The sequence below is a fragment of the Pristis pectinata genome, chromosome 3 (assembly GCF_009764475.1).
Source record: "Pristis pectinata isolate sPriPec2 chromosome 3, sPriPec2.1.pri, whole genome shotgun sequence".
Taxonomy (NCBI): Eukaryota; Metazoa; Chordata; class Chondrichthyes; order Rhinopristiformes; family Pristidae; genus Pristis; species Pristis pectinata.
The window spans coordinates 57,950,187-57,965,050 of NC_067407.1; the positions used below are offsets into that span (position 1 = coordinate 57,950,187).

Genomic DNA, 14,864 nt, shown 5'->3' on the forward strand with positions numbered 1-14,864 from the left:
CTATATAGGACCCTGGTCAGACCCCACTTGGAGTACTGTGCTCAGGTCTGGTCGCCTCACTACAGGAAGGATGTGGAAGCCATAGAAAGGGTGCAGAGGAGATTTACAAGGATGCTGCCTGAAATGCGGAGCATGCCTTATGAATGCAGGTTGAGGGAACTCGGCCTTTTCTCCTTGGAGCGACGAAGGATGAGGGGGGGCCTGATAGAGGTATATAAGATGATGAGAGGCATTGATCGGGTAGATAGAGGCTTTTCCCCAGGGCTGAAATGGTTGCCACAAGAGGACATGGGTTTAAGGTGCTGGGGAGTAGGTATAGGGGAGATGTCGGGTAAGTTTTTTACTCAGAGTGGTGAGTGCATGGAATGGGCTACCAGCGGATACGATAGGGTCTTTTAAGAGACTTTTGGATAGGTACATGGAGCTGAGAACAATGGAGGGCTATGGGTAAGCCTAGTAATTTCTAAGGTAGGGACATGTTCGGCACAGCTTTGTGGCCCGAAGGGCCTGAATTGTGCTGCAGGTTTTCTATGTTTCTATCTAAGAGTCTCTTAAATGTCCCTAATATATCTGCCTCCACTACCTCTGCCGGCAGTGCATTCCGCGCACCCACCACTCTCTATGTAAATAAAAACTTGCCTCTGACACCCCCTATACCTTCCTTCAATCACCTTAAAATTATGCCCCCTCGTGTTAGCCATTTTCACCCTGGGAGAAAGTCTGACTGTCCACTTGGTCTATGCCTCTTATCATCTTGTACACCTCTATCAAGTCACCTTCCATCCTCCTCTGCTCCAAAGAGAAAAACCCTAGCTCGCTCAATCTATCCTCATAAGACAAGCTCTCCAGTCCAGGCAGCATTCTGATAAATCTCCTCTGCACCCTCTCTAAAGCTTCCACATCCTGGGTTGAACTCCATCTGCCACTTCTCAGCCCAACTCTGCATCCTATCAATGTCCTGTTGTTAACCTGCAACAACCTTCTACACTATCCACAACACCACCAACCTTTGTGTCATCTGCAAGCTTACTAACCCACCCTTCCACATCCTCATCCAAGTGATTTATAAAAATCACAAAGAGCAGGGGTCCCAGAACAGATCCCTGCGGACCTCCAAGCAGAATACACTCCATCTACAACCACCTTCTGTCTTCTATGGGCGAGCCAATTCTGAATCCACACAGTTCCCATGGATCCCATGCCTCCTAACTTTCTGAATAAGCTTTCCATGAGGAACCTTATCAAACCTCTTACGGAAATCTATGTACACGACATCCACTGCTCTACCTTCATCAATGTGCTTTGTCACATCCTCAAAGAATTCAATCAGGTTCGTGAGACATGACCTGCCCCTCTCAAAGCCCTGTTGACTGTCTCTAATTAGCCTATGCTTCTCCAAATGCCCATAGATCTTGTCTCTAAGAATCTTCTCCAGTAATTTGCCCACCACTGAAGTAAGACTCACTGGCCTGTAATTCCCAGGGTTATCCCTACTCCCTTTCTTGAACAAAGGAACAACATTTGCCACCCTCCAATCATCTGGCACTTCTCCTGTGCAAGGATGAGGATGCAAAGATCATCGCCAAAGGCGCAGCAATCTCTTCTATCGCTTCCAGTAATAACCTTGGATATATCCTATCCAGCCCCGGTGACTTATCTATCCTAATGTTTTTCAAAAGTTTCAGCACATCCTCTTTCCTCACGTCAATGTGCCCTAGCATATCAGCCTGTTCTATGCCATCCTCACAATCTTCAAGATCTCTCACTGGTGAATACTGAAGCAAAGTATTCATTAAGGACCTCCCCTACCTCTTCTGACTCCAGACATGTTTCCACTTTTATCCCTGATTGGTCCTACCCTCACTCTAGTCATCCTCCTATTCTTCACGTACTTGTAGAACACCTTGGGGTTTTCCTTAATCCTACTTGTCAAAGCTTTCTCATGCCCCTTTCTAGCTCTCCTAACTCCTTTCTTAAGCTTCCTCCTGGCTACCTTTTAACTCTCCAGAGCCCTGTTTGATCCTTGCTTTCTAAACCTTAGGTAAACTTCTTTCTTCCTCTTGACAAGATATTCTATGTTTCTTGTCAACCACAGTTCCTTCACTCTACTATCCTTGCACCACCTCAATGGGACAAACCTATCCAGAACCCCATGCAAGTACTCCCTAAACAACCTCCACATTTCCACTGTGCACTTCCCCAAGAACATCTGTTCCCAATTTACGCTCCCAAGTTCCTGCCCAATAGCATCATAATTCCACCCCCCCCCCCAATTAAATACTTTCCCATATCATCTGCTCCTATCCCTCTCCAAGGCTATGGTAAAGGTCAAGGAGTTATGATCACTGTCTCCAAAATGCTCTCCCACCGAGAGATCTGAAACCTGATCAGGCTCATTGCCTAGTACCAGGTCCAGAATGGCCTCTCCTCTTGTCGGCCTGTCCACATACTGTGTCAGGAATCCTTCAAACTCTGTCCAATCTGTTCCCTTTACACTAAGGAGGTGCCAATCAATATTAGGGAAGTTGAAATCACCCATGACAGCAACCCTGTTATTTTTGTGCACCTCCAAATCTGCTGCTATGGAGGAGGGGGGGCAGTCTGTAGAATACTCCCAATGGAGTGATAGCTCCTTATCTGTTTCAGACTTCCACCCACACTGACTCAGTGGACGAACCCTCCAGGACGTCCTCCCTTTCTACAGCTATGATACTGTCCCTAATCAGCAAAGCCACTCCCCCACCTCTTTTACCTCACTCCCTGTCCCTTTTGAAACATCTAAACCCCAGAATATCCACAAGCACACGCCCAGAGAGTTCAGAAATCCTGCTGTTCATTAGACCTGCCATTGTGGAGGAGAAAAATAATACAATTTGAATCTGGCTGCTCTGGTGTTTTTAATTAATGTCAAGGAGTGGTTTGCAACAAAGTTCTTTCTGTGGAGGTTGTTAGAACATGGGATATTTGCGACAAAGCAATGTATACACAGATTACTTCTGTACTCCTTACACCACAGTAAAACAACAAGCATTGCAATTTTAAGGAATAAATGTATGAAGCAGTGACAATGCAGACCTATGGTGAAAGTGTGCGGCATTGGGATGGGTTTTGGATTGTTCTTATAAAGATTTAGCATAGAATCAGGCGAGTTGGACAGTTGGTTCCTGTGCTGCAGGGGTTTTGGATGTTTTATTGAAGTTTCAGATAATTGGTGTAAGGATAGATTTTATCCCTGATTCAATTGGGTCAGTATATTGGTAACAATATGGGATTCCTGCGGTCTGAGCTTTTAGTTTATCCATTGCTGCTCTGCTTGTATGCTACCAGCCTTTCTTTGTAAATTGTATGTTAAGTAAATCTGATAGTTGCATCCTAATGGGATTTATTTTTTTTAAACTGGCTTCTCACTATTAGCAGCTTATGTTTGCAGGCAAGAACTATGATATTTGAATGTCATTCAGGAAAAAAGCCTTTCTCAAGACTCCAGTTTCCGACAAAAGCTCTGTTACTCTTTAGTGTGGCTGAAGAAAGGAAACAATGGAAATTTTGAAATAAAAATCAATGCTGCCTGTGTATTTCCAGTATCCTCTATAGGGAGAGGAGCAGAACTAAGGTTTCAGGTTGATGGCTGTTTTTCAGGGAAATAAGTAAATTCAGAAGAGGAGCACAGAGACAATTTGTGTACGTGGCACTGTGTGAGACTTTTAAAAATCTTTGCTAGGTGAGTTGGATTGTTTTCAAGTTACAAGAGCTAAACCGTAGCTTTTATCTATTTTCTCTTTGTGGAAAAGTCACCCATGAACATATTTGTGGACGTTTTGGTTTTTGGAAATTTCAAAATGCCAAAGTCTGGCATTGGTTTACAAGGAAGGTATCGGGGGTCAATAAAAGACTGATTTTTTTTTAAACTGATAGCTTTTTGGTCAGTGATGAACCGATAATGCTCACTGTGCAACCTCGAAGGGAAAAAAAGTGATCTGCAACAATATAATCGTTTCGAGGATGTGCATTTCTCCTTTCCCAACATCTGTTGCAGTTAGTGGAGCAGCAGTAGTGTGTTCATTAAGCAGTCTACTAAGCTTTGAAGAGTTCTCAGACAGAAAAACAGGAAGTAAATAGTGCAATTTAAAAAATGTACGTCTTTTTAAACAACTTATGAATAATTAAATAAATTGGAGAAATTAATTAAGCATGGAAACATGGAAGCTGAAATATTATAAACTTGAAAATGAACACTTTTTAAAAAAAATAAAAACAAGGAATTTATTTGAGGAATATCACTCCACATGTTTAAAAAAAAATTTTTTTTTAGAGCTGTTGTTAAGCAGTATTCTGGCTTGGCAGAACATAAAATAGTATAGCACAGGAACAGGCCCCTCAGCCCACAATTTCTGCACCAATCACAATGCCAATCTAATCCCATCTGCCTGCATGTGGTCTGTATCCCTCTATTCCCTGCATGTTTGTGTGTTTGTCTAAACGCATCGTAAATGTTGCTGTCATATCTGCTTCCACCACTTCTCCTTGCTGGCAGCTACCTCTCTGTTTTTAAAAATAAACTTGCATTGCAAATCTCCTTTAAACTTTCCCTCCTCACCTTAAACTTATGCGCTAGTATTTGACATTTCCACCCTAGCAAACAGACTCTGACCATCTATGTCTATACTTCTGATAACTTTATATATTTCTATCAGGTCTCCCCTCAGTGTCCAGCATTCCAGAGAAAACAATCCAAGTTTGTCCAACCTCTCCTTATCACTAATAACCTCTTCTGTACCCTCTCCAAAGCCCCCACATCTTTGCTGTAGTGTGGCACCCAGAACAGCACACAATACTCCAAATATAGCCCAACCAAAGTTTTATACAGCTGCAGCATGACTTCCTGACTTTTATACTCAATAACCTGACTGATGAAGGCAAGTATGCCATATGCCTTCTCTGTCACCCTATCTACTTGTGTTGCCACTTTCAGGGAGTTTTGGACTTGCACCTCTTGATCCCTCTGTACGTCACTGCTCCTAAGGGTCCTGCCATTTACTCTGTACTTTCCTCTTGCAGTTGACCTCCCAAAATGCAACACTTTGTACTTGTCCAGATTAAGCTTCATCTGCCATTTCTCCACCCAAATTTCAACATATTGCAATGTTAGTTAAAATCTCATGCAACAAAGTATAGTGTTTTCAAGATTTGTGTGGCAGCAAGAATAGTTAGTAAATGTCTGTGGTTTTAACCAGATCACCACTTTTTACCAGAGAAGGCTGCAAATATCGTGCCATGTAGAGTTGCAGGAAATGTATGACGTTACGGGAACTCCTGGATCTGTGTTTTACTGTACATCTATGTACTCCATAAATTGTCAGGTTTCCTCCGTTGCAACAATGAGCACTGATAGCTTTAGTTGCATTCATCATTGCAAATCCAAGGTCCTAATGCTATTGAGAATTGAATGTAAAAACTGAACCAGTGAACCACACCTCGCCAGCTAGTTGCTTTCATCCAGACTTCTGAAGAATGATTATTGCAACATAGAGTACTTGAATATTTTATTGGATGTTCTTGTGTTTTTTATGTATTAATATCTTTATTCAGTGAAAACTCTGATCTGTGATCCAAAGTGGATGAAGTGTGCAATAGAGTCATGTTAATCCAGTTAACGTATTACCAAAAGGCAAATATTCACTAATTCTCAAATCAGTTTAGTTTATCACGAAGAACATAGCTTCTGGATAATATCTTACAGGAATTACTGCTGAGTAGAACACAGTGTGTAATGAAATAGCCAAAGTTGGTTTAACATTTAGTGAAAGGTTTACTTCGCTGGGCAGCTTGGGTGATCATAGTGTGTTACGATTTTTGGAGTATTGTAGGTTCACTCATGGGTTCAGTGGCACCAATCAATCCCAAAAGTGATGTGATTATTTTTTTTGTAGTAGTTCAACTAACCATGTGCTGCAACAACTTTTAGATTGACACATCCCAGGGCTGTAACCATAATGTACACTCCTTGTGACTTGTATCCCTTTTAATCTCTCTGAAGGCAGAAAATTAACATTTAAAGCAAATTTTATAGCAGTTTTATTTTGCAGCATGTGAACTTAAAGGCAACAGTTGTATTCCGACTCTATGCAACTTTCCTGACGATGAAGTGACAGACAGAATGTGCCAAATTTGTCCAGTGTTATGGACATGCATAACAACTCCTCTGTCATTGAATCAAAGAGGGCATTCATCCCGTTGTGTCTCTACTGTCATCTTGACCTTTGGCCAAAGCCATGCAGATTTATCTCTCTCAACTTCGTATCCGGTTCTCTTTCTCATTTATTACCTTACAGAAGGAGGCTTTCAGATCTATGGCAGCTCCCAACAGAGCAGCCCCATCAGCCATGTTTCACTCTTATTGTCTTGCAACCTATTCTCTCTCACATGCCCATAAACTCCCCTTTGATTCTTTCACCACATATCTAAAATGAGGAATAATTTACAGTGGTTGGTTTAACCTACCAGCATATCTTTGGGATGCGGGAGGAAACTGGAACATCCAGGGGAAACCCACACAGTCACAATAAGTATGTGCAAATTCCACAGAGACAGCACCAAATGTCAGGATGGACTCCAGATCCCTGGAGTTATGAGATAGCAACATGAATTGCTTCCGCACATGATGTCTCTTTCAGAAGATCTTGCTCAATCTTCGTTTTGTCAACATTTTAGCATGTTTGCACAAGTTTTTATAGCTTGCGTTTAAGCCGGCTTGATGGTCTACCCAGCACCCCTTGTTCTATATGATATTTCTATCCCAGGTCAGATTTTGATCAAATAAGCCATCCTTCAAACGAAGAGTGGAATCCAGTGACCTTGCTGCTCAGTCACCCACACCAACGTCAGACAGTTGTTGCAACTGCAGTGAGCATGGATGACCATTAGAATGTTATACCATCTTTCTGTAGTATGTGGTGTCAAACATGCTGTATCTCACACTGTGGCCCATTTACAGCACTTTTAACATTTCACATCAAGGTCAGCTGTGTTGGCATGGTAATTCTGAAACATGCGATCAATAGCAGGCCTTTAATTGAACTGCACAAACTGATGTTTTCACTGTAGAACCGAATTGATTACTGGCAGTTTGTCAATGTTTATTTCCTTAAGTACAATGTCATTCAGGAAAATAAATCCTGCTATTTTGATAAACCATTGTTTTGCACATATCACTGTCCGGTCCCAGCTTGCTTTTGTTTAAACCCATCATTGATTTTTCTTACTAATTTTGCTGTTACCATTTTACAGAGGAGTTCAGGATTAGAACAGTTGAAGAGGTGAAATACATGAAGAATGTTAGCCAGGATGAATCCGAATGGTCTGAGAAGCGCCATACAGGTCATGAAGATGAACAAAAGGTTGCTGCCAGGAACCAGGAGAATCTGGTAAGAAGTATTTCCCATTTGAAACTAGGGCCAGTGTTCCTATGACTCCAAATCTTAAGCAGAAAACCAATCTAGGATGGACAGTAATTCATTTCTGTATTTGATGCTGACGCCATATCACGTCTTGGACTAACTTTGAATAATTGTGAAACATCACTGCATTTAAACAGCAGAATCCTGAAGTAAATCTTGTAACACAGCAGATTACATAGTTAAGATTTCCAATTCCTTTTTGCCATAATTATTCCTATTGATGATCACCAAGATTTAATGATCTGCTAAATCCATAAAACATGAGATCAGTTTAGCATTTTGTAAAGTGTTCATAGATACATATGACACATTCACTTGTCATTATTAAGTTTAATACATGGAACCTGTTTTATATAAGTAGTCATGTTCTTTGGACAAACATTTTTTATGTCATTCAGATGTGGTTTATCTTGCATTCTACAAACTTTTACACAACTGAAAGCCAAAAGCAACCTGTGTTACAATACTAAAAATAAATACCATCTAGCTTCAAATGTGAAATGACAATTTCTACTTCCAAATTAAGTTGCAAGACACCTCCTTGTATCCTTTCTTTGGAAAATCTATAATTTTTAGGGCAAATTGTAATGAATGGAAAGTTGTTATTATACAGGGTGTTTTGGAGAAAAAAGGACGAGTTAGAATAGTGGCTTTGATGAAATGGGAATACTGATTGCAGAGAGGGTTTACAGTAGGATAAAAATAGTTGCAAATAGATCAAAATTATTAAATTAGAAAGCGTCCTAAATTAGAAATAGGAGATGGAAGGGGAAGTCTGAAATGAGATTAGAGATGAGTTAGAGTAGCAATTATTGTTCTGAGCGATTTTTGTTATCTACATTAATTAATATGGGGAACAAAGATTTCCTCGACCTGCATTGCGCTTTCCTCCCATAGTATACTAAAGTGGCAGAAGAACAGAATCAATGAATTGAATGTGAATAAGCATGTTGTATTAGTAAAGCACAACAAAGTAGGGTTTAAGGCAATGTAACTATGGGGGAGAGGAGGTTGGGGAAGAACAGGGGATGTTCTTGAGACAGAGTTGCTAACTGAAGGGACATGGAAGGAGAGTAGGTCAAAAGTATGGAATAAATGTACTCCATTACAAAGAAGAAAACTACTCCTTGAAGTCGGAGGTTAGACCCCAGTTAAAATTGGGGATGGAGCTTTGAGCACCATGAAAGTCATAAAATATGAATAATGAAAATAAGCGAATAACCTTAAAGAGAATTTCTTTAAAAGTGATCAATTAATAGTACTTGTGGAAGTAAATGGGTTTGATCTAATAGCAGTTATAAAGCTGTAGTTGTTGAATGACCAAGTGTAGGTACAAAGTATTCAAAGATTTTCTATCTTTGGAAGGAACAGGATAAATAGAGGATAAGGAGTTGGATGAGAACCTGATAAATAATGTAATAGAAAGGATCTTGGCCTGGAAAATTAAGATAGAGGATCAGTGCTCTAAAAACAAAGGTGGATGCATGTAGCTTAAAACTCTGTTAACAATAGTTATGGTGTTGCACAGCATGTAATTCTGCAAATTAAAACTGTAAAACAAGAGTAATAAAGTGCTCTTGAGACTGTAAGTATCTGGCTGGACTAAATTTGCAAAATAATAAGGTGTGTGGAGGAAGAATTTTTGGGTAAATTCAAGACCATTTGTTGATCTTTATATCAAGGAATTTACTAAAATGCTTTGTGCTATTGTCGTTTAAAGGGTCTCCAAGGAAGAGTGATCATATCAAAGAATCTTAGTTTGATTTTAAGTGGTTTAGAGCTGAAGTGGGGACCTTAAATATGAACAAAACGATAAAGGAATATACTGTGTTGGTTAATGTAGATGTGGAAATTAGATTAGAAGATATAAATAGTGTCAAGCAATTTAAGTAAAAATAAGCATAGAATTTCCTGGAAGTGGACAGCTCCCCACACTCACCACTGTTACCTTGAGTGGTTTCTCTCAGTAGAAACTTCCTGGATGAAGTCCGCTCCATCTTGATGCACAGTTTGCAACTTTCTGACTGTAAGTAGCACAGAAGTGCTTGGACAGCCATTCAAACTGCGCTCCCGTGGTGAAGTGGCTGTCAAAGCCATCAGATGTCTTGAATGGTTGTTAATATCTCTGACAATGCAAAATCTACCCAAAAAAAACTTTAAAAAAAAAATTACATTGCTGAAAATTGGTATTTCATTCGTTATTGTCACTTGTACCAAGGTACAGTGGGAAAATCTGTCTTGCATACCATTCATACAGATCAGTTCATTACACAGTGCGTTGAGGTACGTTAAGTATATGAAGTTTCCTTTCCATTGAAATGAATAGAGATGCTGAAGCAACACTAAATCTAACTTGACACTGATTAGGCAGGTGCATTTCGTGGTGTAACTGCTGGGAAACTGCATGCATTTGGTACCAGGAGTGCAGTTGGTTCAAGGAAATATCTGGGTGTCTTTGTGACTACACCACTGAAAGATACCATAGCTCAAACAAAGGAGAAAATTGGAAGGGCCTTTGTTTTAATGAAACAATTAGGATACAAAATAACTACTACAATTATGTTGGGCCTGGATCAGACCATTCAAGAGTGTTTTATGAACTTTAAGTCATCTTAACTGAGGAAGTAAGGACTTGCATTGGAAGGGTGTGCAACGAATATTCACCATTTGGATTTCTGGGTTGAGGGTACTGTAAAAAAGAGCTTGAGTAGTTTAACTATACAATCTCTACTGAGTTTAGAAGTCTGAGGAGTGATCTCGACAATATTATTAAGGGGCTTGACTGTATAGTATTTGGAAGGGTGATTGCGCTGCCTGGGAACTTTGGAACTAGGAGCCATAGCTTGGAATAAGAGGTTGATCTTTGGATTGACATGCAAAATTTATTATTCAAAGATGAGTAGAGTTTTGTACTTCACTGCCATACAGTCAAAGATCAAAACATGTTTCCACAAACCATTGGAATCCAGGAAAGTGTATTGGGATAGATGACGCTGAATGAGTGTGCAGCCTAGCTTAACTGTTCCTATTGTATCTAATAATCAGAAAATGTGACACCTTTAAGTTTCAAAGGGTGTAGGAGATGAAATCTGAAATGGTTGAGATGAATTAAAGGGAAGTCTTGGATAAAGTGGTTAGATTGAACAAAGGTGGTGCCAGGACCTGACTGGATAAGTAGAGATATAAAGGCAATGAAAAGAGAAATCGGATGTCTTACAAAAATTGTTATGGGTTTCTAGTTTCTGAGGATATGTGGCAAGGAAATAGAGACTGATAAGGTAATTCCCGTTTTGAGCTAAGCTTGATGACCATGAGCTAGTTAGATTAATTTCCAGGGCAAAGTAAAGTTTAGGCTTTCAGGATAAGCGTGTTTATTTTGGGAGTGAGGGAAGGAATATGTGCACGACACTGGCAAAATCTGAGAAACATTGCTTCTGTTAGCTCTTCTTGCCAACCCACCTCCATCCTCTCCCACCCAATACCCCTTGCCCAGCCACACAGCATCTATCACAACAGCTACACAATTTGCATTTATGTGGTGCCTTAACATGGGGGGGAGAAAAATCACAAGGTGCTTCACAACATTGTTATTGGTGAGAACTGGTGAACAAAGACTTGGTCATTGTTGTGTGTGAGAAAACAGATTTGATGGATCTCAAAAGCAAGGACTCCGAACACAGTCTGGCAGTAAATGATTTTATTTACAAAAGACGAGCGTGGGAAAATGGTAACGGGAATAACACGCGCACAGTTTATAGCGAGTGTGGGAAAATCGTACTGGGGATAAAATACACACACACATACACAACGAACTAGGTACATACAATCAAGGAAAAACAATCCAATACCTGCCACCCCTTGACTCAGTGCAGGCATGGCTCTATGCTACTAGCGACACTAACTAAAATGCTCCCAACCCTTTAACAGTGCACAGCTCACCAACGATTTCTCCAGCACCGTTCCACGGTACTTGGCCTGGAGTGAAACAGGATGGTCCTTCGAAGATGGCAAAGAGAATGAGCTGAGCAAACGTGGTGCCTTTTATAGTGCTGGAGGACTGGGGGTCCAGCCCAGGTAATTTACAGGGGGCCAATGGTCAGGTGTGTGCTGATGGGTGGGGCGGAGCCAAACTTTGATTGGCAGTTGTGTGTCTTCTGACGAGGTAGTGGGCAATGCTGTCATGTGACAGCCACGACCCTCCACAATACAGTCATGGAAGTAGATTTGAAGGAGCAACTCCAAAGAAGAGTGCTAGGGAGGTTGAGGAAAGAAATCCCAGAGTTTAGATCATTGGCACTTGAGGGCAGAGGTGCATTAATGGGGCAAAGGGATCAGTGGAAAGACTTGACTTGCACAGATTGTATGAACTTAATGATGTAGAAGGTTCAGTTGGAGGAATCTAAACGGTGAAGTTGCTTGGTCAATAATAACTGACGGGCTGCACATTTATTGAGTAAAAACATTTGGGGATAAGCATTTGGATTGTACAAGAGCACGGATCAGAGAGAAAGACGTGATGCAGGACACTTTTTAGAGCTCTTCAGATTTGATGCATCTCTTTTTGTGGTTTGAAGTCAACTTTGGTATCTTCTATCTTACTTTTGTCATCATTTATGTTCAAATTCTAGTAAAGTATGAATTGGCAGCATCTTGATGAAAGCATTATTCTCCTGACTTGGGGTGTTAAACCTTAATTGCACTGTTAAACTTGCTGCCATACTTACCTGTGTGTGCCAGGGCCAAACACAATAGTGATCTTATGCTTGGGTGCTGTAGTACAATTCATGCACAATTACAAGCTTGCAACAACTTGTTTAAAGATTTCAGTGAATTAGAACCACCCTACGTTTGGTGAGATAAATATTTTATGTTTTGAAAGCTGCAAAGAGTTGACAATTTCTGTTTAATAAACCAAGAAAATTGGTTTGAAATTCCTTTCGGAACTAATTTTTATCTGTTAATAATTTGTTACTGAGTTAGCTGTTTGTTGTCAAAAAGCTATTTTAACACTTAAGTACTTAACACTTAAGTTTAACACTTAACACTAAGTAAAATTCCATTAATTGGCACACTCGAGACTGGATTTTCCCGACTTTTGGATGTAGTTCGAATTAATACTCCAACACTGTAGTTAACTTTTTTTTAAAGATGTTACCTAGTACAGTAGTACATTACATTTTCCAGTGAACCTGCTAAGTTTCAAGGGAGCATGGGAAAGAGAACCAGATGGGGTTCAAGCAGGCACGAGAACCAGAGCCCCGATGAGGTTAAAGAGATGACAGAAATCAGCACACATTGAACTACGTGTGCCATTGACAGGATTTATGAACAATTGGGTGCCAAATTGTTGGAGCTTTACTGCATGTAGAGGATTTTAGCATTCAAATTTAGTTTTTCTGTAACCAAGTTTTAAAACATGTGCCTAAGACAAAAGATTTCTGTTTAGAATAGTAGAGCAGGTGATCATTTTCATGGAATATCCTTTTCCTATCCACATGCAGTATGGACATTTTCTTTGAGACCTAGCGATTTCCCCATGAGGTCATAAACTTTTCTCTTCCGTCAATCCATTTGTTGTCAAATGTCACAGATCTTGCATTCTAAAAGTGATGGGGAAAATATGTTATACTTTTTGTTGTCTCACATTATTACTGGCTGCCAGGAGTTAAACAATATGACAGCACTATCTCTTGATGTTAACTGTAATGACTGTCTTTTTGGATGTTCCAATCAACTGTTTAAATGCTAATATTTTAGTTTTGGAATAAAACAAAAATTCTGCCTGATCACAACAAAGGAGCAGAAGTAGGCCATTCGGCCCATCGAGTCTGCTCCATAAGCTAAACTAAAAACTATTCCTATCTAGCCCCAAATTCCGGCCTTATCCCCATATTCCTTGATACCGTGACTAATTAGATACCTATCAATCTCTTCCTTAAACGCCCCCAATGATTGGGCCTCCACAGCTGTACATGGCAAAGAATTCCATAATTTCACTACCCTCTGGCTAAAGAAATTTCTCCTCATTTCTGTTTTAAACCGGTACCCTCTAATTCTAAGATTGTGCCCTCTGGTCCTGGACTCAGCCACCAAGGGAAACAGCTTGGCCACATCTACTCTGTCCAGTCCTTTCAACATTCTAAATGTTTCTATGAGGTCCCCTCTCATTCTTCTGTACTCCAGTGAGTACAGTCCAAGAGCTGACAAACGTTCATCATAAGTAAGCCCTTTCATTCCGGGAATCATCCTCGTAAATCTCTTCTGAACCCTCTCCAACATCAGTATATCCTTCCTAAGATAAGGGGCCCAAAACTGGACACAGTATTCCAAATGAGGCCTCACCAGTGCTCCATAGACCCTCATCTTTTATGCACCATATTTTTATACTTTTATACACTATACCTCTCGAAATGAATGCCAACATAGCATTCGCTTTCTTTACCGCCGATCTGACCTGGTGGTTAACCTTTAGGGTATCCTGCATGAGTACTCCCAAGTCCCTTTGTATCTGTTCTTTGAATTTTCTCCTGGTCTTACTTTCAAATGATTGTCAAAATTTCAGGTGATCAGAACTCGAGAGAGTAACTGAAGGCCATTGCCTAGAGTCCAGTTAACATTCAGCTGAAGCTATGGCAAGAAATGAGGAGAACTAAGGAATTTCTTTTGTCCAGGATCTTAATTTGGTTGGGAAAGTACAGTATCTACAATTACTCCAGTGTATTGCTGAAGGCTTTGGGCATCCAGAGGGGTTTTACAAGTACAGAAAAGGCAAGTGGTTTGCTCTGCTCAATTATGAGGAACAACATTCTTAAGGAATTGAATAAAGCATTCTTGCATCAGTTAAAATATGAAATGTCCTTTCAGTGGAGTGGAATTCCTCTCTCTTATTGTTACAGAAGCAGGTCAAGGTGAAAGTAGAAAGCCATTGCCTAATTTTATTAAAATGAGGATGGCTTCTCTTTAAATGATCTGTCACGTGCTTTTATCCAATGTAATTGCATGTTTCCTGTCTGCTGTATGATATTGTTTGTGAACTACATTCATTTCACAATTTAGAGATTGAATCAAAATAAATGTTTCACATTTCATTTTTTTAATCTCTTATTCCAGTTTATCACTAGTTACTGATTAATGATCAGACTTTGTTTGTTGGGCAAACCTCCTGAGTGGGTCTCTGGGATAATGCCTTCCTTGAATATGTATTTGTGATATATTGCAATAATAACAAACCATTACCCCAGTATTCTGGCCCTTTTATTTCAACATTCTTCCCCCAGATCGCCTGCTGCTTCCCAAATCCCCAATGCCACACATGTTCTGCTTTGCTATATTTCACCACTAATTAGAGTAGGTCTGTAGACTTGAAGTAAAACATGAGCCACCTTATTAAACACCATTCAAACTGCA

At 40.1% G+C, this 14,864-nt stretch overlaps 1 protein-coding gene across 9 annotated transcripts in view; it reads left to right on the forward strand.

Moving 5' to 3' along the window:
- Positions 1–14,864, forward strand: part of LOC127568345 (uncharacterized protein C1orf21-like) — a 164,940-nt gene that overhangs the window by 93,870 nt on the left and 56,206 nt on the right. For all 9 annotated transcript variants that reach the window (XM_052011980.1, XM_052011977.1, XM_052011975.1 and 6 more), the window contains one exon: positions 7,288–7,424. In XM_052011980.1, the coding sequence (XP_051867940.1) occupies positions 7,326–7,424 (99 nt within the window). In that variant the 5' untranslated portion in view covers positions 7,288–7,325. The remainder of the gene's footprint in view (positions 1–7,287; positions 7,425–14,864) is intronic.